This window comes from Entelurus aequoreus, linkage group LG12 (assembly GCF_033978785.1).
Source record: "Entelurus aequoreus isolate RoL-2023_Sb linkage group LG12, RoL_Eaeq_v1.1, whole genome shotgun sequence".
Classification (NCBI taxonomy): domain Eukaryota; kingdom Metazoa; phylum Chordata; class Actinopteri; order Syngnathiformes; family Syngnathidae; genus Entelurus; species Entelurus aequoreus.
In genome coordinates, this window is record NC_084742.1 from 45,163,766 (window position 1) to 45,187,048 (window position 23,283).

The 23,283-nt window shown below is 41.6% G+C and overlaps 2 protein-coding genes across 4 annotated transcripts; both read left to right on the forward strand.

Annotated features, from left to right (window-relative positions):
* Positions 1 to 90: 90 nt before the first annotated feature.
* On the forward strand, positions 91 to 15,830 carry LOC133662857 (calpain-5-like). The gene is made up of 12 exons (XM_062067028.1): positions 91 to 255; positions 325 to 456; positions 508 to 719; positions 788 to 980; positions 1,067 to 1,260; positions 5,461 to 5,538; positions 5,947 to 6,298; positions 6,359 to 6,481; positions 6,858 to 7,054; positions 10,038 to 10,156; positions 10,257 to 10,393; positions 15,295 to 15,830. The coding sequence occupies exons 1-12, from the start codon at positions 91 to 93 to the stop codon at positions 15,463 to 15,465; spliced, it is 2,073 nt and encodes a 690-aa protein (XP_061923012.1). The 3' UTR covers positions 15,466 to 15,830.
* Positions 15,831 to 20,390: 4,560 nt separating this feature from the next.
* LOC133662858 (transmembrane protein 272-like) lies at positions 20,391 to 23,283 on the forward strand. Of its 3 annotated transcripts, none has more exons than XM_062067030.1 (5): positions 20,391 to 20,501; positions 22,087 to 22,161; positions 22,226 to 22,276; positions 22,344 to 22,550; positions 22,618 to 23,277. In XM_062067030.1, the coding sequence occupies exons 2-5, from the start codon at positions 22,098 to 22,100 to the stop codon at positions 22,827 to 22,829; spliced, it is 534 nt and encodes a 177-aa protein (XP_061923014.1). In that variant the 5' UTR covers positions 20,391 to 20,501; positions 22,087 to 22,097; the 3' UTR covers positions 22,830 to 23,277. The 3 variants fall into 3 exon arrangements, with proteins under 3 accessions (XP_061923014.1, XP_061923015.1, XP_061923016.1); XM_062067031.1 differs by lacking the exon at positions 20,391 to 20,501 and adding an exon at positions 20,528 to 20,559 and having other exon boundaries at positions 22,618 to 23,283; XM_062067032.1 differs by lacking the exon at positions 20,391 to 20,501 and adding an exon at positions 21,192 to 21,309 and having other exon boundaries at positions 22,618 to 23,283.

Here is a 23,283-nt window from a genome sequence, read left to right on the forward strand (position 1 = left end):
TTTATAGCTACAGTATAAAGCACGTCATGCAGCACTTCCTGTATTGGTGTTTGGCATTTATTGATACGACTGATCCATTTATGGTCTAGTATGTCCGAGCGAGTGACAGACTTCCAAGGTCAGAGCTTCTACAAGCTCCGCCGAGCTTGCCTGCGCCGCGGCGTTCTCTTCAAGGACCCCGTCTTCCCCGCCGCTGCCCAGTCGCTCTTCTACAAGAGGGCGCCCCCGCCAGGTGTGACCTGGAAGAGGCCCCAGGTAAAGATCTGGGATCACTTCACGAGCGCTATACCTGCAGGTTGTCAACTCCCCGTCTGTCCGTCTCAGGAGATCTGCAAGGACCCGCGTCTATTTGTGGACGGCATCAGCACCCGTGACCTGCACCAAGGCAGTCTGGGTAACTGCTGGATGGTGGCAGCCATTTCCTGTTTGGCCTCCGAGCCCACCCTGTGGAAAAAGGTAGCTCACCTGGATTATTGTCTTCCTCAATGTGATAGCTTCTACTCCTAGGTCATCCCAGACCACACGGACCAGGAGTGGAACCCGAAGCGCCAGGACTTGTACGCGGGGATCTTTCATTTCCGCTTCTGGCGCTTTGGTCGCTGGTTGGAAGTGGTTGTAGACGACCGGCTGCCTGTCAGCGGTGACGGCATGCTCCTCTTCTGCCGTTCAGCCACGCCCAGAGAGTTTTGGAGCGCCCTGTTGGAGAAGGCCTACGCCAAGTTAGTCATTGCGGTGTGACCTCCATGCAGACTTTCTATTGGCTGTCTCACTGCTGGCGTCCTTGCAGGCTTAATGGCTGCTATGAGGCCTTGGAGGGAGGAAACACTGCAGAGGCCCTCATTGACTTCACTGGGGGGGTTTCAGAGCCTCTCAGCCTGGATCGAGGGACCCTCAGTCGGCACGGCGACGAGAGAAAGGCTCTCTTCCAGATGCTGGCTAGGGCCCACGAACACAAAGCTCTCATTACATGTTCTATACGGGTATGTCCATCCTCTGACAAATCATCAATCTTCGCCCTGTCCGAGCAGAAGAGCGCCAACAAGTTCATACGTTCTGTTGTTGTCAGCCAGCTGAAGGCGAGACGGTGGAGTCTGTGTTGGACTGCGGCCTTGTGCGAGGACACGCCTACGGGGTGACGGCGGTGAGGAAAGTGTGGCGTGGGGAGAAGCTCCTGAAGGCCACCGGAACGTCCCGACTCTTTTTGGCGCGCATGAGGAACCCGTGGGGGACCACAGACTGGACAGGTGCTTGGAGTCAGCGGTGAGTGGAATCATTGTACTGTCGGGAATAACAGCTTTGCTGATGTTAAATGGACAGTTATACAGTTTACCCGTACTTCCCTTCTTTTACAACCTTGGGCTTATTTTCATAAAATCATAAGAGCAGGCAGCTGCTCGTTGGATTTGATGCAATAAAACCCTAAGCCTTTTTACAGGGGATCCCTGGGTATTCGCAATTCAGCATTTGTGGCCCCGTACTTTTGTACATTTCGTATAAAAAAACTATAGTTAAATATAATAATAATATATATAATATACATGCATCCATTCATTTTCTACCACTTGTCCCTATCGGGGTCGCGGGGGGTGCTGGAGCCTATCTCAGCTGCATTTGGGCGGAGGCCGGGGTACACCCTGGACAAGTCACCACCTTATCGCAGGGCCAACACAGATAGACAGACAACATTCACACTCAAATTCACACACTATTGCCAATTTAGTGTTGCCAGTCAACCTATCCCCAGGTGCATGTCTTTGGAGGTGGGAGGAAGCCGGAGTACCCGGAAGGAACCCACGTCGTGACCGGGAGAACATGCAAACTCCACACAGAAAGACCCCGAGCCCGAGGATCGAACCCAAGACCTTAATAGTTTATACATTCATTTCACTATAGCATGATCTGCTTAGCACCCAGTTTCTAAAACTTGTAGCTCATCCTCCGTATATTCAGGCTAAAAAATATACGATTGTTGATCATTATTTGTCCCAAAGTACAGTAGTCGTAGTTGGCTCTCATGAAGTATGCCATGATTACTATGTTGATTGTAAATGATAGGCAAAATTCCAAAACAAGAGCGGTTCCCCTTTGATATCAGCAAATGTATTGAAACTTGCTGGACCTTTTTTGGATTTAATACAGTTTTTATGGGTTTAGTTGTAAAAAATAAATGAACAGGCTTAAAGCGCAAAATGTCCTGTTAACATGACATTTACTGCAAATGTCATGTTTATCCAGTTCTCTTAGGGCTTTTTAGCTGAAAGTATTTACCTAAAGCAGGGGTTGGCAACCCAAAATGTTGAAAGAGCCATATTGGACCAAAAATAAAAATAAAAATAAAAACTGTTTGGAGCCGCAAAAATTTAAAAGCCTTATATAAGTGCTATAATGAAGACAACACATGTTGTAAGTGTCTATATTAGCTATATTAGCCTACGATCAAAATTACTTTAAAAGTCTTATATAAGTGTTATAATGAAGGCAACACATGATGTAAGTGTCTATATCAGCTATATTAGCCTACTATCAAAGGCTGACACAAATCTTCGTTGACAGAAATGTTGTATTCCAATTTTTATTCTACACATTTTTGCAACATTGGAAATCATGGGTAAAATGGAGGCTTCTCACAGGATAAGATAACTTCTGGAAATCACTGTCTTAGAATGGCCAAAGGTGTAGATGTGTGTGTCCAAGTTTAAGGAAACGGCAGGCTGTCTTCTTCTAATGGATTTATTACAATCTTGGCAAGTTGGGTAGCATTTGCTGTGGTCTGGAACAACATGGCACACAAAAAACTATGAGAAATGCAGCCAATATTACATACAGATAATGTGTCATGAGACATGCACATATAAATTACATACTGTTATGTATGCTGGAAGGAGTTGACGGCACAGACACAAGGGGGAAATATTGCTCTATGTATTTATTATATATATAAATAATATAATATAATAAATAAAGAACAATATAATGAATTAAACAAAGGAATGGAGTGTGAAAAAACCCAAAGGGTGTATGGTGCAAGACTATGTGTAGGAATTAACTGCTGAGTGTTACCAGAGTGATGAGTGAGAAGGAACAAGGCATGAAAGCAGTCCGTGGGGCAGGCAGATAGTCAGGTTGAATGGCGAAGCGTAGGAGTTCCGTGTCCAAGCGGGTTTGAGGATCGAAGAGGCAGTCCGGCAAGCAGAGAAAACTATGGCTGACGAGACGCACAGCTCGCCGACGCGGGGACAAGGCAGACTGCTGGGGAGGACGACAAGGAAGAAAAAATGAAACACGGAGGGGAAAACGCAGAGAGAGAGAGAAAATAAAGCTGGGTAGTCAGCTTACGGTACATAATAGCAGATTAAGTTCGGCAAGGATTCTTGAGTCCACTGGTCTATATACAGCTCGTCCTCATCAGTCCCAGGTGGGTTGATTGCTGATGTGGCCAGCGCGAGCAGGGGCGTGTCTCGGCGCGCTGCCAATGGAGGTGCTGGCAGACCCAGCTGACGGAGAAAAGCGGGTTAGAGCCCGCGCCGTGACAAATACACAGAGGACATGAGTGAAGGAAATTAAATTAGCTCATATAAATACCTACAAATGAGGCATAATGATGACCAAATATGCCTGATAAGCACTGCAGCAAATCAATAAACTCAACAAAGCTTACTTTTGTGCATTCACGCACAGCATAAAACATTTGGTAGACAAAATGAAACAAAGAAGAAGTGGCATATAGTGACATGTACACAAACTACGTTGAGTTCAAGGATCGCTGAAATTAGTAGGATAAAACAATGCTTGCCAAATACTCTCATCAGTGAAGCAATGTATAACATGTGGGATTTCTAACAATTAGGAAGGTTTGTGTCATGTCTGTTCTCCTACAGAAAATATATTAAAACAAAAAAAAATTTTTTTTCGCCATCTTTTTCCATTTTCACACATCTCTGAAAGAGGTCCAGGGAACCACTACGGCGGCACTAAAGAGCCGCATGCGGCTCTAGAGCCGCGGGTTGCTGACCCCCGACCTAAAGGAATAAAAGTATAAACAAACATTTCTGGTGGCCAAATTAATTAACATTTTACTAAAGGCCTACTGAAATGAATTTTTTTTATTCAAACGGGAATAGCAGATCCATTCTATGTGTCATACTTGATCCTTTCGTGATATTGCCATATTTTTGCTGAAAGGATTTAGTAGAGAAAATCGACGATAAAGTTCGCAACTTTTGCTCGCTGATAAAAAAAGCCTTGCCTGTACCGGAATTAGCGTGACGTCACAGGAGCTAGTATTCCTCACAATTCCCCGTTGTTTACAATGGAGCGAGAGATTCGGAGCGACAGAGCGACGATTACCCCATTAATTTGAGCGAGGATGAAAGACTCGTAGATGAGGAACGTTACAGTGAAGGACTAGAGAGGCAGTGATGGACGTATTTTTTTTCCGCTCTGACCGTAACTTAGGTACAAGCTGGCTCCTTGGATTCCACACTCTCTCCTTTTTCTATTGTGGATCACGGATTTGTATTTCAAACCACCTCGGATACTATATCCTCTTGAAAATGAGAGTCGAGCACGCGAAATGGACATTTAAAGTGACTTTTATCTCCACGACAATACATCGGTGACACACTTAGCTACTGAGCTAACGTGATAGCATCGTTCTCAAATGAAGATAGAAACAAAAGAAATAAATCCCTGACTGGAAGGATAGACAGAAGATCAACAATACTATTAAACCATGTACATGTAACTACACGGTTAAAAATTCTCAGCCTGGTAAGGCTTAACAATGCTGTTGCTAACGACGCTAAGGATAATTTAGCAACTTAGCAACCGGACCTCACAGAACTATGATAAAAACATTAGCGCTCCACCTACGCCAGTCAGCCCTCATCTTCCCATCAACAGCCGTGCTCACCTGCGTTCCAGCGATCGACGGCGCGACGGAAGGACTTCACCCGTGGGTTTGGCGGCAAGCATCGGCTAGGCGTAGTAAGTAGTCCTTGTTGTGTTGCTGTAAGTATTGTACTTAGCCGCTAATACACCGATCGATCCCACCTACAACGTTCTTCTTTGCAGCCTCCATTGTTCATTAAACAAATTGCAAAAGATTCACCAACACAGATGTCCAGAATACTGTGGAATTTTGTCGAAGAAAACCAGAGGTTTTTGTATCGGGTCGATGGGGTACAACCACTTCCGTGGATTTTGTGACGTCACGCGCATAAATCATATCCAAAGGAGTTTTTCAACCGGAAGTGTGGCGGGAATTTTAAAATTGCACTTTATAAGTTAACTCGGCCGTATTGGCATGTGTTTCAATGTTAAGATTTCATCATTGATGTATAAACTATCAGACTGCGTGGTCGGTAGTAGTGGCTTTCAGTAGGCCTTAAGTAACAATTGTAAATCGTTGTCGATTATCTTGTATAATAGAATTGGTCGACGATGTCACTGTCCTTGCAGGTCGCAGGAGTGGCAGCAGATGAGCCGTGCAGAGAGGGAGAAGATCGGACTTGTAGTTCGAGACGTTGGCGAGTTCTGGTAGCTAGACAAGTTTTATTGCACTTGCAATGCAGACTGTGACAAAGTGTAGCACTATAATTTAAGAAGACTGTCTCAATATGTACTACAGACTTGTCAAATGTAAGTGTATTTATATTATTCACATGTGAATAATGCTGTATAATAGACTGTATTTATATTATTCACATGTGAATAATGCTGTATAATAGACTGTATTTATATTATTCACATATAAAAAATACCTAAGTGTTTATTGTGAGCGAACTGTGGTGCTGAATTTCCCCCCAGGGATCAATAAAGTACTTTCTATTCTATTCTATGCTATTGACATGAGTTAGCATGTTTGTGTAGTACACCTATTTGTCCACTTGGGAGTGCTGTAGTGTTTTGATAAGAAGTATTTTCTGAATCCTTTCTTGGCTTCAGGATGGACTTTGAGGACTTCTGTCGTTATTTCACGGATGTGGTAGTGTGCCGCCTGGTGGAGAGAACTCTCCTGTGGCAGAGGGCCCACTGGAGAGAGGTGCGCTGTTACGGGGAGTGGTCGCCGGCGCTGTCCTCCACCAACCAGCCTCCATCGGCTGTCTGCATGTTAAGCCGAAGGAAGGAAAACGAGGTTGAGGAGCCGTGGGGGAAAGAAAGGCGCCTCAAAAAAGTGTCAAAGTATCAAGCAAATTATGAGGACGAGATAAACAGAGACCGGGAGGTCCACGTGGACAAGAGGAGCAGGTGTGGAGGATGCATCAACCACAAGGACACGTTCCTCCACAATCCACAGGTAAACAAACCAGGAATCTTCTGAAAAGAACCATGAGCTTGAAGCCTCTTCCTCCTCTAGTTCATGTTTGACGTGCAAGACCACGAGGAAGAGGTGCTCATGTGTCTGCAACAGGAGGACCAGAGAATACGCCGGAAGGACGGAGGAGGCGACAACCTGCCAATCGGATTCGAAGTGCTAAAGGTGAGAGGCTGTGGACGACCACAAGACACCTACTCAGTGGTCTAGTGGTTAGAGTGTCCGCCCTCAGATCGGTAGGTTGTGAGTTCAAACCCTGGCCTAGTCATACCAAAGACTATAAAAATGTGACCCATTACCTCACTCAGCATCAAGGGTTGGAATTGGGGGTTAAATCACCAAAAATTATTCCCGGGTGCGGCACCGCTGCTGCTCACTGCTCCCCTCACCTCCCAGGGGGTGATCAAGGGGATGGGTCAAATGCAGAGGACAAATTTCACCACACCTAGTGTGTGTGTGACAATCATTGGTACTTTAACTTAAACTTAACTTTAACCTTCATGGAGAGCAGAGACTTTTCATGTCTTTTGTCTGTGCCCAGGTGGAGGTGAACCGCAGCAGCCGAGTGCAGCGTGTCGTGGAGCAGGCGGCCAGCTCCGTCTACATGGACTCCCGCAGCATCACGCTAAAGGCCACCCTGGCACCGGGTCGCTACGTGGTGCTGCCCACCACCTTCCAGCCAGGGGCCACCGGACACTTCCTTGTGCGTCTCTTCTCCCATTCCCATGTCCAACTCAGGTGTGGACACATTTTACCCAATTGTAGTATTGGCAGAGGTGGGTAGTAACGCGCTACATTTACTCCGTTACATCTACTTGAGTAACTTTTCGGATAAATGTACTTCTAAGAGTAGTTTTAATGCAACATAGTTTTACTTTTACTTGCGTATATTTATAGAGAAGAAACGCTACTTTTACCCCGCTCCATTTATCTACAATCAGCTCGCTACTCGCTACTGATTTTTATCGATCTGTTAATGCACGCTTTTTTTGTTTTGGTTTGTCAGACAGAACTTCAAAGTAGGATCTATCGCATGCCTGTGTTTCATCAATCAAATGCAGTCACTGGTGATGTTTCACTCCGTTTCACCAATCAAACAGAGCCAGGCGGTCACATGATTAACTGAACATAAAGTTTCAGCGGCAAACAACAAGCTTAAGCTTACATGAACTGAACGTCAAATTTGAGGAAGCACATCGCGGTAAGTAAGGTTAGTAGATATTTAGGCTGTCACCTTAGGCTGATGTTAGCTTCCCTGCTATGAATCACTGTCAAATGTACATCGTGTGGGGACATTTATTAACGCACTGCAGCCTCATAGACACACACACACACACACACACACACACACACACACACACACACACACACACACACACACACACACACACACACACACAGTCACACGCACACACACACACACGCATGCATAGAAACACCAATCAGTGTGTTCCCAGGTGCAGTCCACATCTATCAGTTTATGGTTTGCGTAAAGGCTAACTTGTTATTTTCCTTTGTAATCTCTGCCTACTGCGCCTATGGTGCTGTTAAGTTATTGTGGCTCAATTTGCCTTAATTTTTTTATGTTAATGTATTATTATTTAATATATATTATTGTTTTAGTTGCTTTAGAGATATTCCTGGCTCTGAATTTGCTCATTGCTATTTTTTTTTTTTTTTCTGCATTATTTGTTGCCGTCATCATTAAACGAACAGGTTACTCATCAGTTACTCAGTACTTGAGTAGTTTTTTCACAACATACTTTTTACTTTTACTCAAGTAAATATTTGGGTGACTACTCCTTACTTTTACTTGAGTAATAAATCTCTAAAGTAACAGTACTCTTACTTGAGTACAATTTCTGGCTAATCTACCCACCTCTGAGTATTGGTCACATATTTTACTGAAGCGTGTTGTCCAAACTAGTCCAGCCTTGATGCTGGATTTTAGACTTTTTGCGAGCCTTACGTTGTGTCTGTAGCTTTAATGCTAACAAGCTGCTTTTGTCTACACCTGTATCCAAGAAGCGCTATGGCGCGTCTTAGCCACTTTTGTGATATACTGTACATTGTAGGGTTGTACGGTATACCAGTATTAGTATAGTACCACGATACTAATGAATCATATTCGGTACTATACCGCCTCTAAAAAGTACCGGTCCCCCAGTCGTGTCATTGCTGGTTTACGAGCAGAGGAGCATGTTCGGCAGCGCACAATCACAGAGTACTTACAAACAGACACAGTGTGTAGACAGAATTAGGAGAACGGATGCATTTTGGCTGAAAAATTAACGATAAAGGTGAAGTTATAACACTGAAACGCCCTCAGGAAGAGGTGCTTTAAGACATGGCTAGCTAGTTAGCGGCTAATGTCCATCCGCAATCGGCAGTGTTTTAGCTACTTCTAAATCACTAATCCTTGTATCCATGGCAACAAATGAAGTGAGTTTCTTACAAGTATCATCCCTGCAGGACGAGGAATAGCTAAACATGCTTCCCTACACACCATAGCTTACCGGCGTCAAAATGTAAACAAACGCCATTGGTGGATCTACACCTGACATCCACTGTAATAATATCAAGTACAGGTGCATATCTAGTCGATACTACTATGATTACGTCGATATTTTTTGGCATCACATCTTCTCTCGTTTAAAAAAAAATTATATTGTGTTTATAAACTCAGGAAATATGTCCCTGGACACATGAGGACTTTGAATATGACCAATGTCTGATCCTGTAACGACTTGGTATCGGATTGATACCCAAATTTGTGGTATCATACAAATTAAATGTAAAGTATCAAACAACAGAAGAATAAGTGATTATTACATTTTAACAGAAGTGTAAATAGAACATGTTAAAAGAGAAAGGAAGCATATATTAACAGTAAATGCAAGTAGATGAATATGTTTTACAGTTTGTCCCTCATAATGTTGACAAAATAATAGAATAGAAAATTACAAAATATGTTACTGCATACGTCAGCAGACTAATTAGGAGCCTTTGTTTGTTTACTTACTACTAAAAGACAAGTTGTCTAGTATGTTCACTATTTTATTTAAGGACAAACTTGCAATAAGAAACATATGTTTAATGTACCCTAAGATTTTTTGTTAAAATAAAGCCTATAATGACATTTTTCGTGGTCCCCGTTATTTAGAAAAGTAACGAAAAGTACCAGAAAGTATCAAAATACAATTTGGTACCGGTACCGGCACCAAAATATTGGTATCGGGACAACACTACTACATTGTAACTCTCTTCTAATCTATCAAAAACAAAGTAACATTAAGGAGTGGGACAGGAGAACGCAAACATTTGCATTAACACTAGCATAGCGACGTGAGCTGAAGCTAACGTTATAGTCACATTTTGACATTAACATTGTTGCTGTTCACACGTCATGGGGGACGGCGTGGCGCAGTTGGGAGAGTGGCCGAGGCAGCAACCTGAGGGTTCCCGGTTCGATCCCCACCTTCTACCAACCTTGTCACGTCCGTTGTGTCCTTGAGCAAGACACTTCACCCTTGCTCCTGATGGTTTGTGGTTAGGGCCTTGCATGGCAGCTCCCGCCATCAGTGTGTGAACGTGTGTGTGAATGGGTGAATGTGGAAATAGTGTCAAAGCGCTTTGAGTACCTTGAAGGTAAAAAAGCGCTATACGAGTATAACCCATTTACCATATTTGGGTACATCTTTTTTTCTTTGTGTGTATTTAGGGAAGTGAAGGATGACTTACCGTCTCCGTCCTTGTTCCAGTGTCTTTTACCTCAGCCCACCATGGTGACTACGGTCCACCTCCAGAGGGCGACCGTACTTTGTCCCCCTAAACAGACAGGTGGCTCCTCCCACAACTTGAATTGTTCTTTTTCAAACAACTTGTAACTGTATGTGAAAACATAACCTGCCGAGGTCTCTAAGTTCCTTTTGTCTCACAGCTCCAGACGTTTACGCCATCATTCGATGTGAGAGCGCCGCCATCAGGACTCGGGTGTTCAAGGCTGAAGGAAACCCAGAATTCAACCTGAGGAGCATCTTTTACAGGAGATACCCTGATGCTCACATCTCAGTCGAGGTTTGACGCCTTCCTGAGCCCTAGCACCAGAGCTATTCAACTGTGTTCAGTTCCAATCTTGGGAGTCAAACATTTTTGCAGTAAATTCTTCAAACACTAGAGTGCTCCTGTTCTATAGAAAAACTTGGACCACTGCAAACACGTTGGCAGATCCTTGTATTGACGTTTTAACCTTGCTAGTAAACATAGAACACCAGGGTCCAAAGTTGTGATGTACAAAACCCAAAACCAGTGAAGTTGGCGCATTGTGTAAAAAGCTCATCAAAGATGGATTGATGAAAGTGGAAAAGTGTTAACGAGTCCATATTTCAATTTTTTTTTGGAAAACTGTGGATGTTGTGTCCTCCAGAACAAAAAAGAAAAGAACCATCCGCATTGTTATAGGTGCAAAATTCAAAATCCAACATTTGTGATGGTATGGGGGTGTATTAGTGCCCAAGGTGTGGGTAACTTACACATCTGTGAAGGCACCATTAATGCTGAAAGGTACATACAGGTTTTGGAGCAACACAAGTTGCCATCCAAGCAACGTTATCAGGGACGCCCCTGCTTATTTCAGCAAGACAATGCCAAGCCACGTGTTACAACAGTGTGGCTTCATAGTAAAAGAGTGCGCGTACTAGACTGGCCTGCCTGTAGTCCAGACCTGTCTCCCATTGAAAATGTGTGGCGCATTATGAAGCCTAAAATACCACAACGGAGACCCCGGAATGTTGAACAACTTAAAGGCCTACTGAAAGCCACTACTACCGACCACGCAGTCTGATAGTTTATATATCAATGATGAAATCTTAACATTGCAACACATGCCAATACGGCCGGGTGAGATTAGTAAAATGCAATTTTAAATTTCCCGCAAAATATTCTGCTGAAAACGTCTCGGTATGATGACGTTTGCGCGTGACGTCACGGATTGTGTGGACATATTGGGACAGCATTGTGGCCAGCTATTAAATCGTCTGTTTTCATCGCAAAATTCCACAGTATTCTGGACATTTGTGTTGGTGAATCTTTTGCAATTTGTTTAATAAACAATGAAGACAGCAAAGAAGAAAGCTGTAGGTGGGAAGCGGTGTATTAGCGGCTGGCTGCAGCAACACAACCAGGAGGACTTTGAGTTGGATAGCAGACGCGCTACCATGAGTACGCAGCTTTGGCTTCCAAACATTTGATCGCTTGCCCGTACGTGCGTGGCGCTATGTGCATGTCACGTACGTAACTTTGGGGAAATATATGTGCTGTATGAACTTTACGGAGGTGAACGGTACTTTGGGCTGTGGGATTGAGTGTGTTGTGCGGGTGTTTGAGTTGTATTGGTGGGTTATATGGACGGGAGGGGGGAGGTGTTTGTTATGCGGATTAATTTGTGGCATATTAAATATAAGCCTGGTTGTGTTGTGGCTAATAGAGTATATATATGTCTTGTGTTTATTTACTGTTTTAGTCATTCCCAGCTGAATATCAGGTCCCACCCGCCTCTCACAGCATCTTCCCTATCTGAATCGCTTCCACTGCCCTCTAATCCTTCACTCTCACTTTCCTCATCCACGAATCTTTCATCCTCGCTCAAATTAATGGGGAAATCGTCGCTTTCTCGGTCCGAATCGCTCTCGCTGCTGGTGGCCTTAATTGAAAACAATGTGCAGATGTGAGGAGCTCCACAACCGGTGACGTCACGCTACTTCCGGTACAGGCAAGGCTTTTTTATCAGCGACCAAAAGTTGCGAACTTTATCGTCGATGTTCTCTACTAAATCCTTTCAGCAAAAATATGGCAATATCGCGAAATGATCAAGTATGACACATAGAATGGACCTGCTATCCCCGTTTAAATAAGAAAATTTCATTTCAGTAGGCCTTTAAGCTGTACATCAAGCAAGAAGGGGAAATAATTCCACCTGAAAAGCTTCAAAAATTGGTCTCCTCAGTTCCCAAACGTTTACTGAGTGTTGTTAAAAGGAAAGGCCATGTAACACAGTGGTAAAAATGCCCCTGTGCCAACTTTTTTGCAATGTGTTGCTACCATTAAATTCTAAGTGAACGATTATTTGCAAAAAAAAATTACGTTTCTCAGTTCGAACATTAAACATCTTGTCTTTGCAGTCTATTCAATTGAATATAAGTTGAAAAGGATTTGCAAATCATTGTATTCTGTTTTTATTTACCATTTACACAACGTGCCAACTTCACTGGTTTTGGGTTTTGTACAACACTGAGGTGTTCCTCAGGGCACCCCTTTAAGTCCTGTCCTTTTTGGAAGGTTATGTTCGTGTTGCTCTAGCTTGTTTACTTCAGACGCAGTCAGTAGTCATTAGTTCAAGTTAGTTGCACCAGCAGTGTTCCTCTGCGTTTCATTTTAGGTCTGCGAGTACAGTGCAAACAAGTTGTAAGAGACTCACATGTTTGCAGCAGATTCTTAAAAACACAAGAGTGCTGCTGTAAAGATGATCCTTGAAAACAGAAGCGCGCTATTGTAACGCTGACAAAATAAAAGGACCGAAATGAAGTGTGTCCTGTAGAGGTCTTACACCAGGGGTGTCAAAGCCAAGGCCCATGGGCCAAATCCGGCCCGCAAATGAATGATCTATGGCCCCCGCGATGATATTTGATTAGTATTAGAAGCGGCCCGCAGGCCACAGCCGCCTGCTGCTGTTTTGCACGCACCAATACTCCATCAGTGTTGGCGCTAGGAATTTTCAAAACGGGGCCCAGGGACCCTAGAGGGGGGGGGTTACCCACATATGCGGTCCTCTCCAAGGTTTCTCATAGTCATTCACATTGACGTCCCACTGGGGTGAGTTTTCCTTGCCCGTATGTGGGCTCTGTACCGAGGATGTCGTTGTGGCTTGTACAGCCCTTTGAGACACTTGTGATTTAGGGCTATATAAATAAACATTGATTGATTGATTGATCAAGTCATAAAAATGGGGTCCCACAGTAAACTTTTTGGGGTCCCACTTTTTTGTAACCGTTTTGAAAACAAATGATAAATGTATGCATTATCCTGTTATATCTCACATTCTATAGTGTTTGGAAAAAGGTTGTCATAAACGTTACTTAATTCATTAAAAATAATTCAAAAGAAAACACATTTGTATGCATATGTGAATTTATTCAGTTATAAACATTCATTCACTTTCTTCTTTCCTTCCTTTGTTTTTAAAATATTTTTGTTGTAATATTTTCAGAATGTGTTTGTTCTATTTTTGGCCAAAATAAGACAAAGGACACAATCAGGGATGTCCGATAACGGCTTTTTTGCCGATATCCGATATCCCGATATTGTCCAACTCTTAATTACCGATACCGATATCAACCGATACCGATATATACAGTCGTGGAATTAACACATTATTATGCTTAATTTGAACAACCAGGTATGGTGAAGATAAGGTCCTTTTAAAAAAAATGTTTTTAAATAAATTAAAAACATTTCCTTGAATAAAAAAGAAAGTAAAACAATATAAGAACAGTTACATAGAAACTATTAATTAATGAAAATGACTCAAATTAACTGTTAAAGGTTAGTACTATTAGTGGACCAGCAGCACGCACAATCATGTGTGCTTACGGACTGTATCCCTTGCAGACTGTATTGATATATATTGATATATAATGTAGGAACCAGAATATTAATAACAGAAAGAAACAACCCTTTTGTGTGAATGAGGGGGAGGGAGGTTTTTTGGGTTGGTGCACTAATTGTAAGTGTATCTTATGTTTTTTATGTTGATTTAATTTTTTTTAAAAAACAACAACAAAAAAAACGATACCGATAATAAAAAAAACTATACCGATAGTTTCCGATATTACATTTTAAAGCATTTATCGGCCGATAATATCGGCAGGCCGATATTATCGGACATCCCTAGAAACAATCTGAAGTTGTCTTTATTTTTTTGTTTTAATGCCATGATTTTAATAGTCCGGCCCGCGTGTACACACTTTTTCCTCCATGCGGCCCCTGAGCTAAAATGAGTTTGACACACCTTGTAGGAGCCTAAATGCTGTTTAAGTTCATTTACATTTTATGGAAGGTGCTTTATGTTTATTCAGCCAAAATGGGACTATTTACTTTATTTGCATGCTTAGAATAATTATAAGGAACACTTTATTTAATTATTACATTTGTCTAAATAATTTGATGACGTAACTGTTTAATTGCATATATGGCGGAAGGATTTGTGTGGTAGGTTGGTTTTTGGACACAAGGTATTATGGGTAATGGCAGTTAGGTGCGGGGGGAATTGAGCCATACAGTTTTTTGACCTCACTCTTACTTTTTCTAACTGTTTTTTACTGTAACAAACTCTATTCATTTTGCCATTCATTTGTTCCCACGTCGTTATTGTTTTACGTTTTTGAAATATTAAGTTCACAAGTAAGCTATACAAATTAAACGAAGAGGAGCATCTGGAGTTTTGTTTGTTGTTGCCGCAGCAAGCGGAGCAGGAGAAAGTAGAAGAGCGTCAAGCTAAGGCTTCATTGGGAATCTACACACCTTCCTTACACTATCAGCACACACACTAGCTAAAGTGTGTCCTTGGGCCCATCCATCCATCCATTTTCTACCGCTTGTCCCTTTTGGGGTCGCCTGGGGTGCTGGAGCCTATCTCAGCTGCATTCGGGTGGGAGGCGGGGTACACCCTGGACAAGTCGCCACCTCATCACAGGGCCAACACAGATAGACAGACAACATTCACACTCACACACTAGGTTTCCTTGGGCAACTACTGTATTCCCCCCCTTCATTTACATACTGTAGTTTTGCGTAAATGTCCTGTACTTCCGGTACTGCACAATGGTGGCGATATCCACACTTGAGCAGGCCAGTCAGGTCTTGTTACCCCACATCTCTCATTTTGCAAATATTGACAGGTGTGTGTGTGTGTGTGTGTACAGTTGTGGAGGAGAGGCTTGCTGTGGGACTCCATCCTCGGCCGGGCCAGGGTCCACCCAGCCGAGCCCGAGAAGAGCCGAAACCACGTGATGGAGTTACAGGGTGACCGGTCAGGCTCAGGGGGCCGTGTGTGTGTGGAGACATCTTCCAGCGTCTGCTTAACAGACTTGTAATGGTTACCGTAGCAACTGGCACATTTGGGAACATTTCCATGTAAATCCCAAAATATTAAAAATATGCCAACATGAATCAATGTAACTTTTTTGTTTTTACACTGGCCATGTATTGTTATTGTTTTATTTATTTGTATTTATTTCCATTATTTCTTAGAATTTGTATTTATTTTTATCTTTTTTTTTTTTTGCTGCAGCTGTTACATATATTGTAATATTGTATATGGTCATTTTGATTTGTTATATATTGTATATATTATATAAAAATATAATATAATATAATAATATAATATATCAGTATATATTATATACTGTATATATAATATGTAAATATTACATATATGTTATATTTTATATTGCTACTCTGGTACATTTTTGTCTACTTTATATCTGCATTATCCTTTCCATCCTTACCCTTTCCATCCTTTGTAACTGAGCTACTGTGTGGAACAATTTCCCTTGTGGATCAATAAAGTTTGTCTAAGTCTAAGTCTAAGGAGTGACTAATAATAATAAAATTAATAACACTATACTGTCCAATACTTTAAAAAGGATACATGACAGTTACACTGTTATAAACAAAGTCCATCATGATCAACAAAAATGAAGATAATTTAATGTTCTGTATTAATATTTGACGCCATGTTGATACTTCTTTTAGACACACATGCTGTTCCAACACACTCAGCAGGCTTGTGTTGACCTTTGCCCCTGATTCGTTTTTTTTCCATTTTGACATTAAAAAAAATATAAATGTACTGCATGCAATTGAATAACTTTTCAATAACATATTATTACATTACATGTCTTTGTTAAAATTAAAATAAAGAGTTAAATATTTCAAAGCAAATTATCCATTAAATTGTGCACGGTAAAAATGACAATAATAGACTAATAAGGTCAAATTCTGGCGACTAAGCTGCGATTTTTTTTTTTTTTTTACAGTAAAAACAACTTTGGTACCGTTTTTCCATTTACGGTAACACACTATAAAAACAACAACTGTAGATTTTACGGTAAAAACTGGCAGCTTATTCGCATACATTTTACTGTAAAACAAACAAACAGTGGTACCGTTTTTCCATTCCATTTACAGTAATATGCTGTAAAAAAAAAACATTGCAAATTTTACGGTAAAATTCTGCCGATTAAGATTCTGTTTTTTTTTACAGTAAAATCTAAATATTTTGTTTTACTGTTGTGTATAAAATATATAATAATCAAATGCATAGATAATTATATACTATGTGTGTGAATCTATGGACGCTGTACGATTCGACTCAATTCCAATTCCTGTGGTGACGATTCGATCCCGAATTGGTTCTTTATTTAACACGATTATTAATTCAAACAGATTCTCGCAATGTACTGTTTGGTGTAGTGTTGTCCCGATACCAATATTTTGGTACCGGTACCAAAATTATTTTGATACTTTTCGGTACTTTTCAATAGTTTTGTAAATATAGGGGACCACAAAAAATTTGCATTTTTGGCTTTATTTTAACAAAAAATCTTAGGGTACATTAAACATATGTTTCTTATTGCAAGTTTGTCCTTAAATAAAATAGTGAACATACAAGACAACTTCTCTTTTATTAGTAAGTAAACAAACAAAGGCTCCTAATTAAGCTGCTGACATATGCAGTAACATATTGTGTCATTTATCATTCTGTTATCTTGTCTAATTTATTAAGGACAAGCGGTAGAAAATGAATTATTAATCTACTTTTTCATTTACTGTTAATATCTGCTTACTTTCTGTTTCAACATGTTCTATCTACACTTGGAGGACCGGTATTTTTCAGAGGCGCTATTGTACCAAATATGATTCATTAGTATCGTGGTACTATACTAATACCGGTATACCCAACAACCCTAGTTTGGTGTAATAATTATAAAGAAACAGGCTACAGGTTAGACAAGCTCCTTTTGGTTGCATGAAAATGCCCAAAAAAAGTATTTTCAAAAATTGGTTCTTACAAAAAAAATTATTTGATTTAATTGATTTTTTTGTGCACCCCTATTATATATACTGTATGCGCATTTATATGTATACATTTATGTTCTTATGTTATTCACTTTAACGAGTGGCCCTCTGAGAGCATCCTTAACTGCGATGTGGCCCTCAATAAAAAGGAGTTTGACACATTATAAATGCATCCTGGCAGAGATAGACCTTGTCTGTCTGTGTTTGCGACGTTGAGACCAACGCTGTACCATTTTCATGTGGCCATTATTAAAAAAATCATGTTGATCATCCCAAGTGGCTTGATTCTTGGAGTTGTCAACCAAAGAAGGCGGGTTCCAAACAAAACAGTGAATTATTGTAAGCTGACCCCACAAATAAACACCATGTTGAACTCCACCCAGCAAGCCGAGCACAAACACAAATAATGTTGAATCAATCAATCAATCAAAGATTATTTATATAGCCCTAAATCACGAGTGTCTCAAAGGGCTGCACAAGCCACAACGACATCCTCGGCTCAGCTCCCACATCTGGGCAAGAAAAAAACTCAACCCAATGGGATACCGGAGCAATGGACGTCGAGTAGATCTAGATCAGGGGTCGGGAACCTTTTTGGCTGAGAGAGCCATGAAAGCCAAATATTTTAAAATGCATTTTCGTGAGAGCCATATAATATTTTTTTTAACACTGAATACAACTAAATGCATGCATTTTTAAGTAAGACCAACATTTTTAGAGTATAATAAGTCTCTTATTCCTTTTAATAACATTGTTATTCTGAAGCTAACCAATAATAAATAAAATACTTCTTACCATTAATGCGACTTCTTGAACAGGTGCGGTAGAAAACGGATGGGTGGATAAAAATGCATTAGAAGGTTTTACATTTTGACACTGTGATTACCAGCGGAATTATTAATTACTTATAGTGTTAAGAAATGTCAGCTAAGATTTATCTGAGAGCCAGATGCAGTCATCAAAAGAGCCACATCTGGCTCGAGAGCCATAGGTTCCCTACCCCTGATCTAGATCATAGTGTGAGAGTCCAATCCATAGTGGATCTAACATAATAGTGTGAGAGTCCAGTCCATAGTGGGGCCAGTTGGAGATCGTCTTGGGTGGAGACAAGTTAGCAGCGCAGAGACGTCCCCAACTCGTGGAGAGGGGGTCAAAGCAGAAAAGAGACGGCAGATCAACTTGTCGGCGGATCTATTTAGTGTGAAGTGAAGTGAATTATATTTATATAGCGCTTTTTCTCTAGTGACTCAAAGCGCTTTACATAGTGAAACCCAATATCTAAGTTACATTTAAACCAGTGTGGGTGGCACTGGGAGCAGGTGGGTAAAGTGGCTTTCCCACAGACACAACGGCAGTGACTAAGATGGCGGAAGCGGGGATCGAACCTGGAACCCTCAAGTTGCTGGCACGGCCACTCTACCAAACGAGCCATACCGCCCCTATTATTATTTAAAGGCTAGAGTATACAAATGAGTTTTAAGATGAGACTTAAATGCTTCTATTGAGGGGATTCCACAGTACTGGAGCCCTTTGCTTGCTAGAGCTCCTTCATGAAAACACAACCAAAAAATGAACACCTTTTTTATACTCTACAGTTAAATTGTCTTGAGCATTTATAAAATACTGTCATTCTTAAGGTTTGATCAACTACATTCAAATTAGAGAGTTGATCATTTATTTCTCTAATTTTATTTGCATAATTTGCTCTCGGTGTGAATATTTAAGCCATTAAAGGCCTACTGAAACCCACTACTACCGACCATGCAGTCTGATAGTTTATATATCAATGATGAAATCTTAACATTGCAACACATGTTAGATTAGCAAAGTGCAATTTTAAATTTCCCGCGTAATATCCTGCTGAAAACGTCTCGGTATGATGACGTATGCGCGTGACGTCACGGATTGTAGCGGACATTTTGGGACACCATTGTGGCCAGCTATTAAGTTGTCTTTTTTCGTCGCAAAATTCCACAGTATTCTGGACATCTGTGTTGGTGAATCTTTTGCAATTTGTTTAATGAACAATGAAGACAGCAAAGAAGAAAGCTGTAGGTGGGAAGCGGTGTATTAGCAGCCGGCTGCAGCAACACAAACACGTAGAGAACTGGGACAACAGAGACTCTTACCAGGAGGACTTTGAGTTAGATACGCGCTACCGTGAGTACGCAGCTGCGGCTTCCAAACATTTGATCGCTTACCCGCTATGTGCATGTCACGTACGTGACTTTGGGGAAATATATGTGCTGTATGAACTTTGCGGAAGTGAACGGTACTTTGGGCTGTGGGATTGAGTGTGTTGTGCGGGTGTTTGATTTGTATTGGTGGGTTATATGGACGGGAGGGGGGAGGTGTTTGTTATGCAGGATTAATTTGTGGCATATTAAATATAAGCCTGGTTGTGTTGTGGCTAATAGAGTATATATATGTCTTGTGTTTATTTACTGTTTTAGTCATTCCCAGCTGTCCCATCCGCCTCTCACAGCATCTTCCCTATCTGAATCGCTTCCACTGCCCTCTAGTCCTTCACTCTCACTTTCCTCATCCACGAATCTTTCATCCTCGCTCAAATTAATGGGGTAATCGTCACTTTCTCGGTCCGAATCGCTCTCGCTGTTGGTGGCCATGATTGTAAACAATGTGCAGATGTGAGGAGCTCCACAACCTGTGACGTCACGCTACTTCCGGTACAGGCAAGGCTTTTTTATCAGCGACCAAAAGTTGCGAACTTTATCGTCGATGTTCTCTACTAAATCCTTTCAGCAAACATATGGCAATATCGCGAAATGATCAAGTATGACACATAGAATGGACCTGCTATCCCCGTTTAAATAAGAAAATCTCATTTCAGTAGGCCTTTAAAATGTAATCAGTAATATGTCATTGCAGTTCAAGTTTGTGTAAAACTGAGTTATTATGGTTTCATGTATTCCTTTCTACCTGAGAGCGTGCCCCGCCCTCACTCATACGTGCTGACGTCATCGCGAGCAAAGGAACCACGCGCGGGGTGAAGTGAGGTGTCACGCCGAAGACCACGAAGCCAGCACAGGTAAAAGCAAGCCCACCTGCGGATACTAAATGTTTGTGTTCGGGCGGAGAAGCCAAAAGTAGGTGTCGTTGTTTAAGCGTGACGTGACGTGGTACGAAAGCTGGCATTGTATAAGACGTACTGGGCGAGGCTGTTTCCTTTTCAGTCACGGTGTTTCGTTTTTTTTAATTTTTATTTTTTTTTAATACATAATGATTATTTTCCCACTGTTTACTATAGTGTAAGTACGTTTTTTATTTTTTATTTTTTTTAAACAGACCAGTTGAAGCTATTATTATAACATGTGATACAAGTGTGTACAAACATCCCCCGACAAAGTCAACACAATCATTATTAATATTATTATTATTATTGTTATTATTATTGAGGGTGAACATTGACGTTCATGAACCTCAAACGTTGGATTTGTAATGTCTGCCAAACTGGATTTGCTGGAAATCAGCAGCTTCCGTCTTTGTAAAATCAGATCAGAGGTGGCCAAATATGTTTCTGTGTGTAAACAACTCATCATTCTGCAAATATTTTATTATAACTTTCAATGGGACCAGAATTGGGAAATGACACAGACTCTGATGCAACGTTAAAGTAGTCAGTGTACAGCTTGTATAAAAGTGTAAATCAGGGGTCCTCAAACTATTTTTTTTCTACACTAAAGCTCATCTATTTCTTCTTCTTCTTCTGCTTCTCCAGATTTTGCTTAAATCAATAACAGAGCAGCATCTCCTCATCCGGAAACAACAACAACGCCGGAAATGTGTCCCGTTAAAAACCGTCCGACCGGAACTCTCTAATAACTAAAGTTCCTTTGGTGAATAATGTAAACTCACTACACTACATGTTTTAGTGCTTTCATGGCGAGTTTACTGACCGATATAAGTAAGAACTTTACACTACTTTATATTAGAAATGGCAACAGCGGAGGATGAATGTCCCATAACAAGAAGATAGAGAAAAAGAAGAAGCTTATCGACTACGGTGTCGGCGCGGACTACAAAGGCGGAATTTTTCAGGATTTATGCAGAACCCAAATACAGATCAGCAGGTGCGGTGCGGCGTCGTAGCTTACCAAAGTTGTACTAAAACATTTTGATAAGATTTTTGAGCGCCGTGTGTAATGTTCTATATTTTCAATGGTACATTTAAAATGTTGGTGTTGTTTACTTGAGACACATCATATTGCAGCCTACACTTATCTCTTATGTGTGACTGCCATCTACTGGTCACACTTATCATTACACCACGTACCAAATAAAATAGCTTCGAGGCGGGTAAGCTCAACCAAACGTATTCCTTACATTAGGTGCACCGGGTTATGAGGCGCACTGTCGGGTTTTGAGGGAAAAAGATGATTTTAAGTGCGCCTTATAGTCCGGAAAATACGGTACTTTGCTTCGTTACATTATATAACCAAAAAGCTAGTTTTATTGAGATATCTTAGTTTGGTTTTTACGTTCAATAACTACTGTATATCAAATGCGTTGTCTACGTGTGCCTTGTGATTGGCTGGCGACCAGTCCAGGCACCTTAGCTGGGATAGACTCCAGCTATGACCACATGTATCATACTGTATTCATCTATGTTGCAGGTGCAGTCATCATGTCCAACACAGGCCCCATGCGCTTCATCCTCAATGCCCCCCAACCCTCCACGCCAGTCCTAGGTGAGACCCCCTCAGCTTCTGCCTGGTTACTAATGAAGCTCACATCATCTCATTTACGCTGCAGTGGGCGTAAAAGTGCTGCTGTGCATCGTCCCCATCGCTCAGATCGCCGTAGGTGAGCGACGCCACGCCTGAATTACCTCAAAGTGAACTTCAATGAAGTGTTGTGATGGTGCCAACAGGTGCAGCGCACCTGGACGATTGCCCCCGCCAGCACCTCATCCCCGTCTACCTGATCATCGCCGGTCTCTTCTTTGCAATGCTAGTGCTGATGGTTTGCCTGCCCTGTGCACGGCAGCCGGAAAACAAGCCACCGAACCCCCTGTGCCTATTCTGCCTGGGCTGGACGGCGCTCACGGCCTTGTTCCTCGTCGCCTGGTTCATCGCCGGTGAGTGACTCGCCCTTCGGGACCTTTTCGCCGTCTTTCGAGGCTTACTTGGACATTACTTCTGCAGGTAACGTGTGGATCTACTCCATTTACGAGCCCAACTACTACAAGAACGTGACAAGTCCGGAGCCCTACTGCGACAAGACGCTCTACCTGTTCGCCTTCTGGACCACAACGCTGGTCTACATCCTGGTCATTCTGGGGGTGGGGATCGGCTTTCTCGTCCTGTTCTGTCTTTACTTGTGTGGCCACGCGGACCCTGATGACGACTACATCTAGAAAGACCTTCCACCAAACGCGTGGGCTGCCTGGGCATCGTGACATCATGGTCGCTGTATGAACTCCTTAAGCCGAAGCATTAATGGCAGCCGCTTGCTAGCTTTTGCCATACATGTATCGACATGAAAATGTCATATTATGACCAATATCAGTTATTATTATCAGAGTATTGTTTATTGTACTCATATACACACTGAAATCTTTTAACCAAAAAAATACATACTGTACATCTGTCTTGTATTCATGTTAACATTTAAGCTTTTCCAGGAAATGACTAAATCACTGAGTTTTTTAAAGGCCACTGAAATGAATTTGTTTTATTTAAACGGGGATAGCAGATACATTCTATGTGTCATACTTGATCATTTCGCGATATTGCCATATTTTTGCTGAAAGGATTTAGTATAGAACAACGACGATAAAGTTCGCAACTTTTGGTCTCTGATAAAAAAAA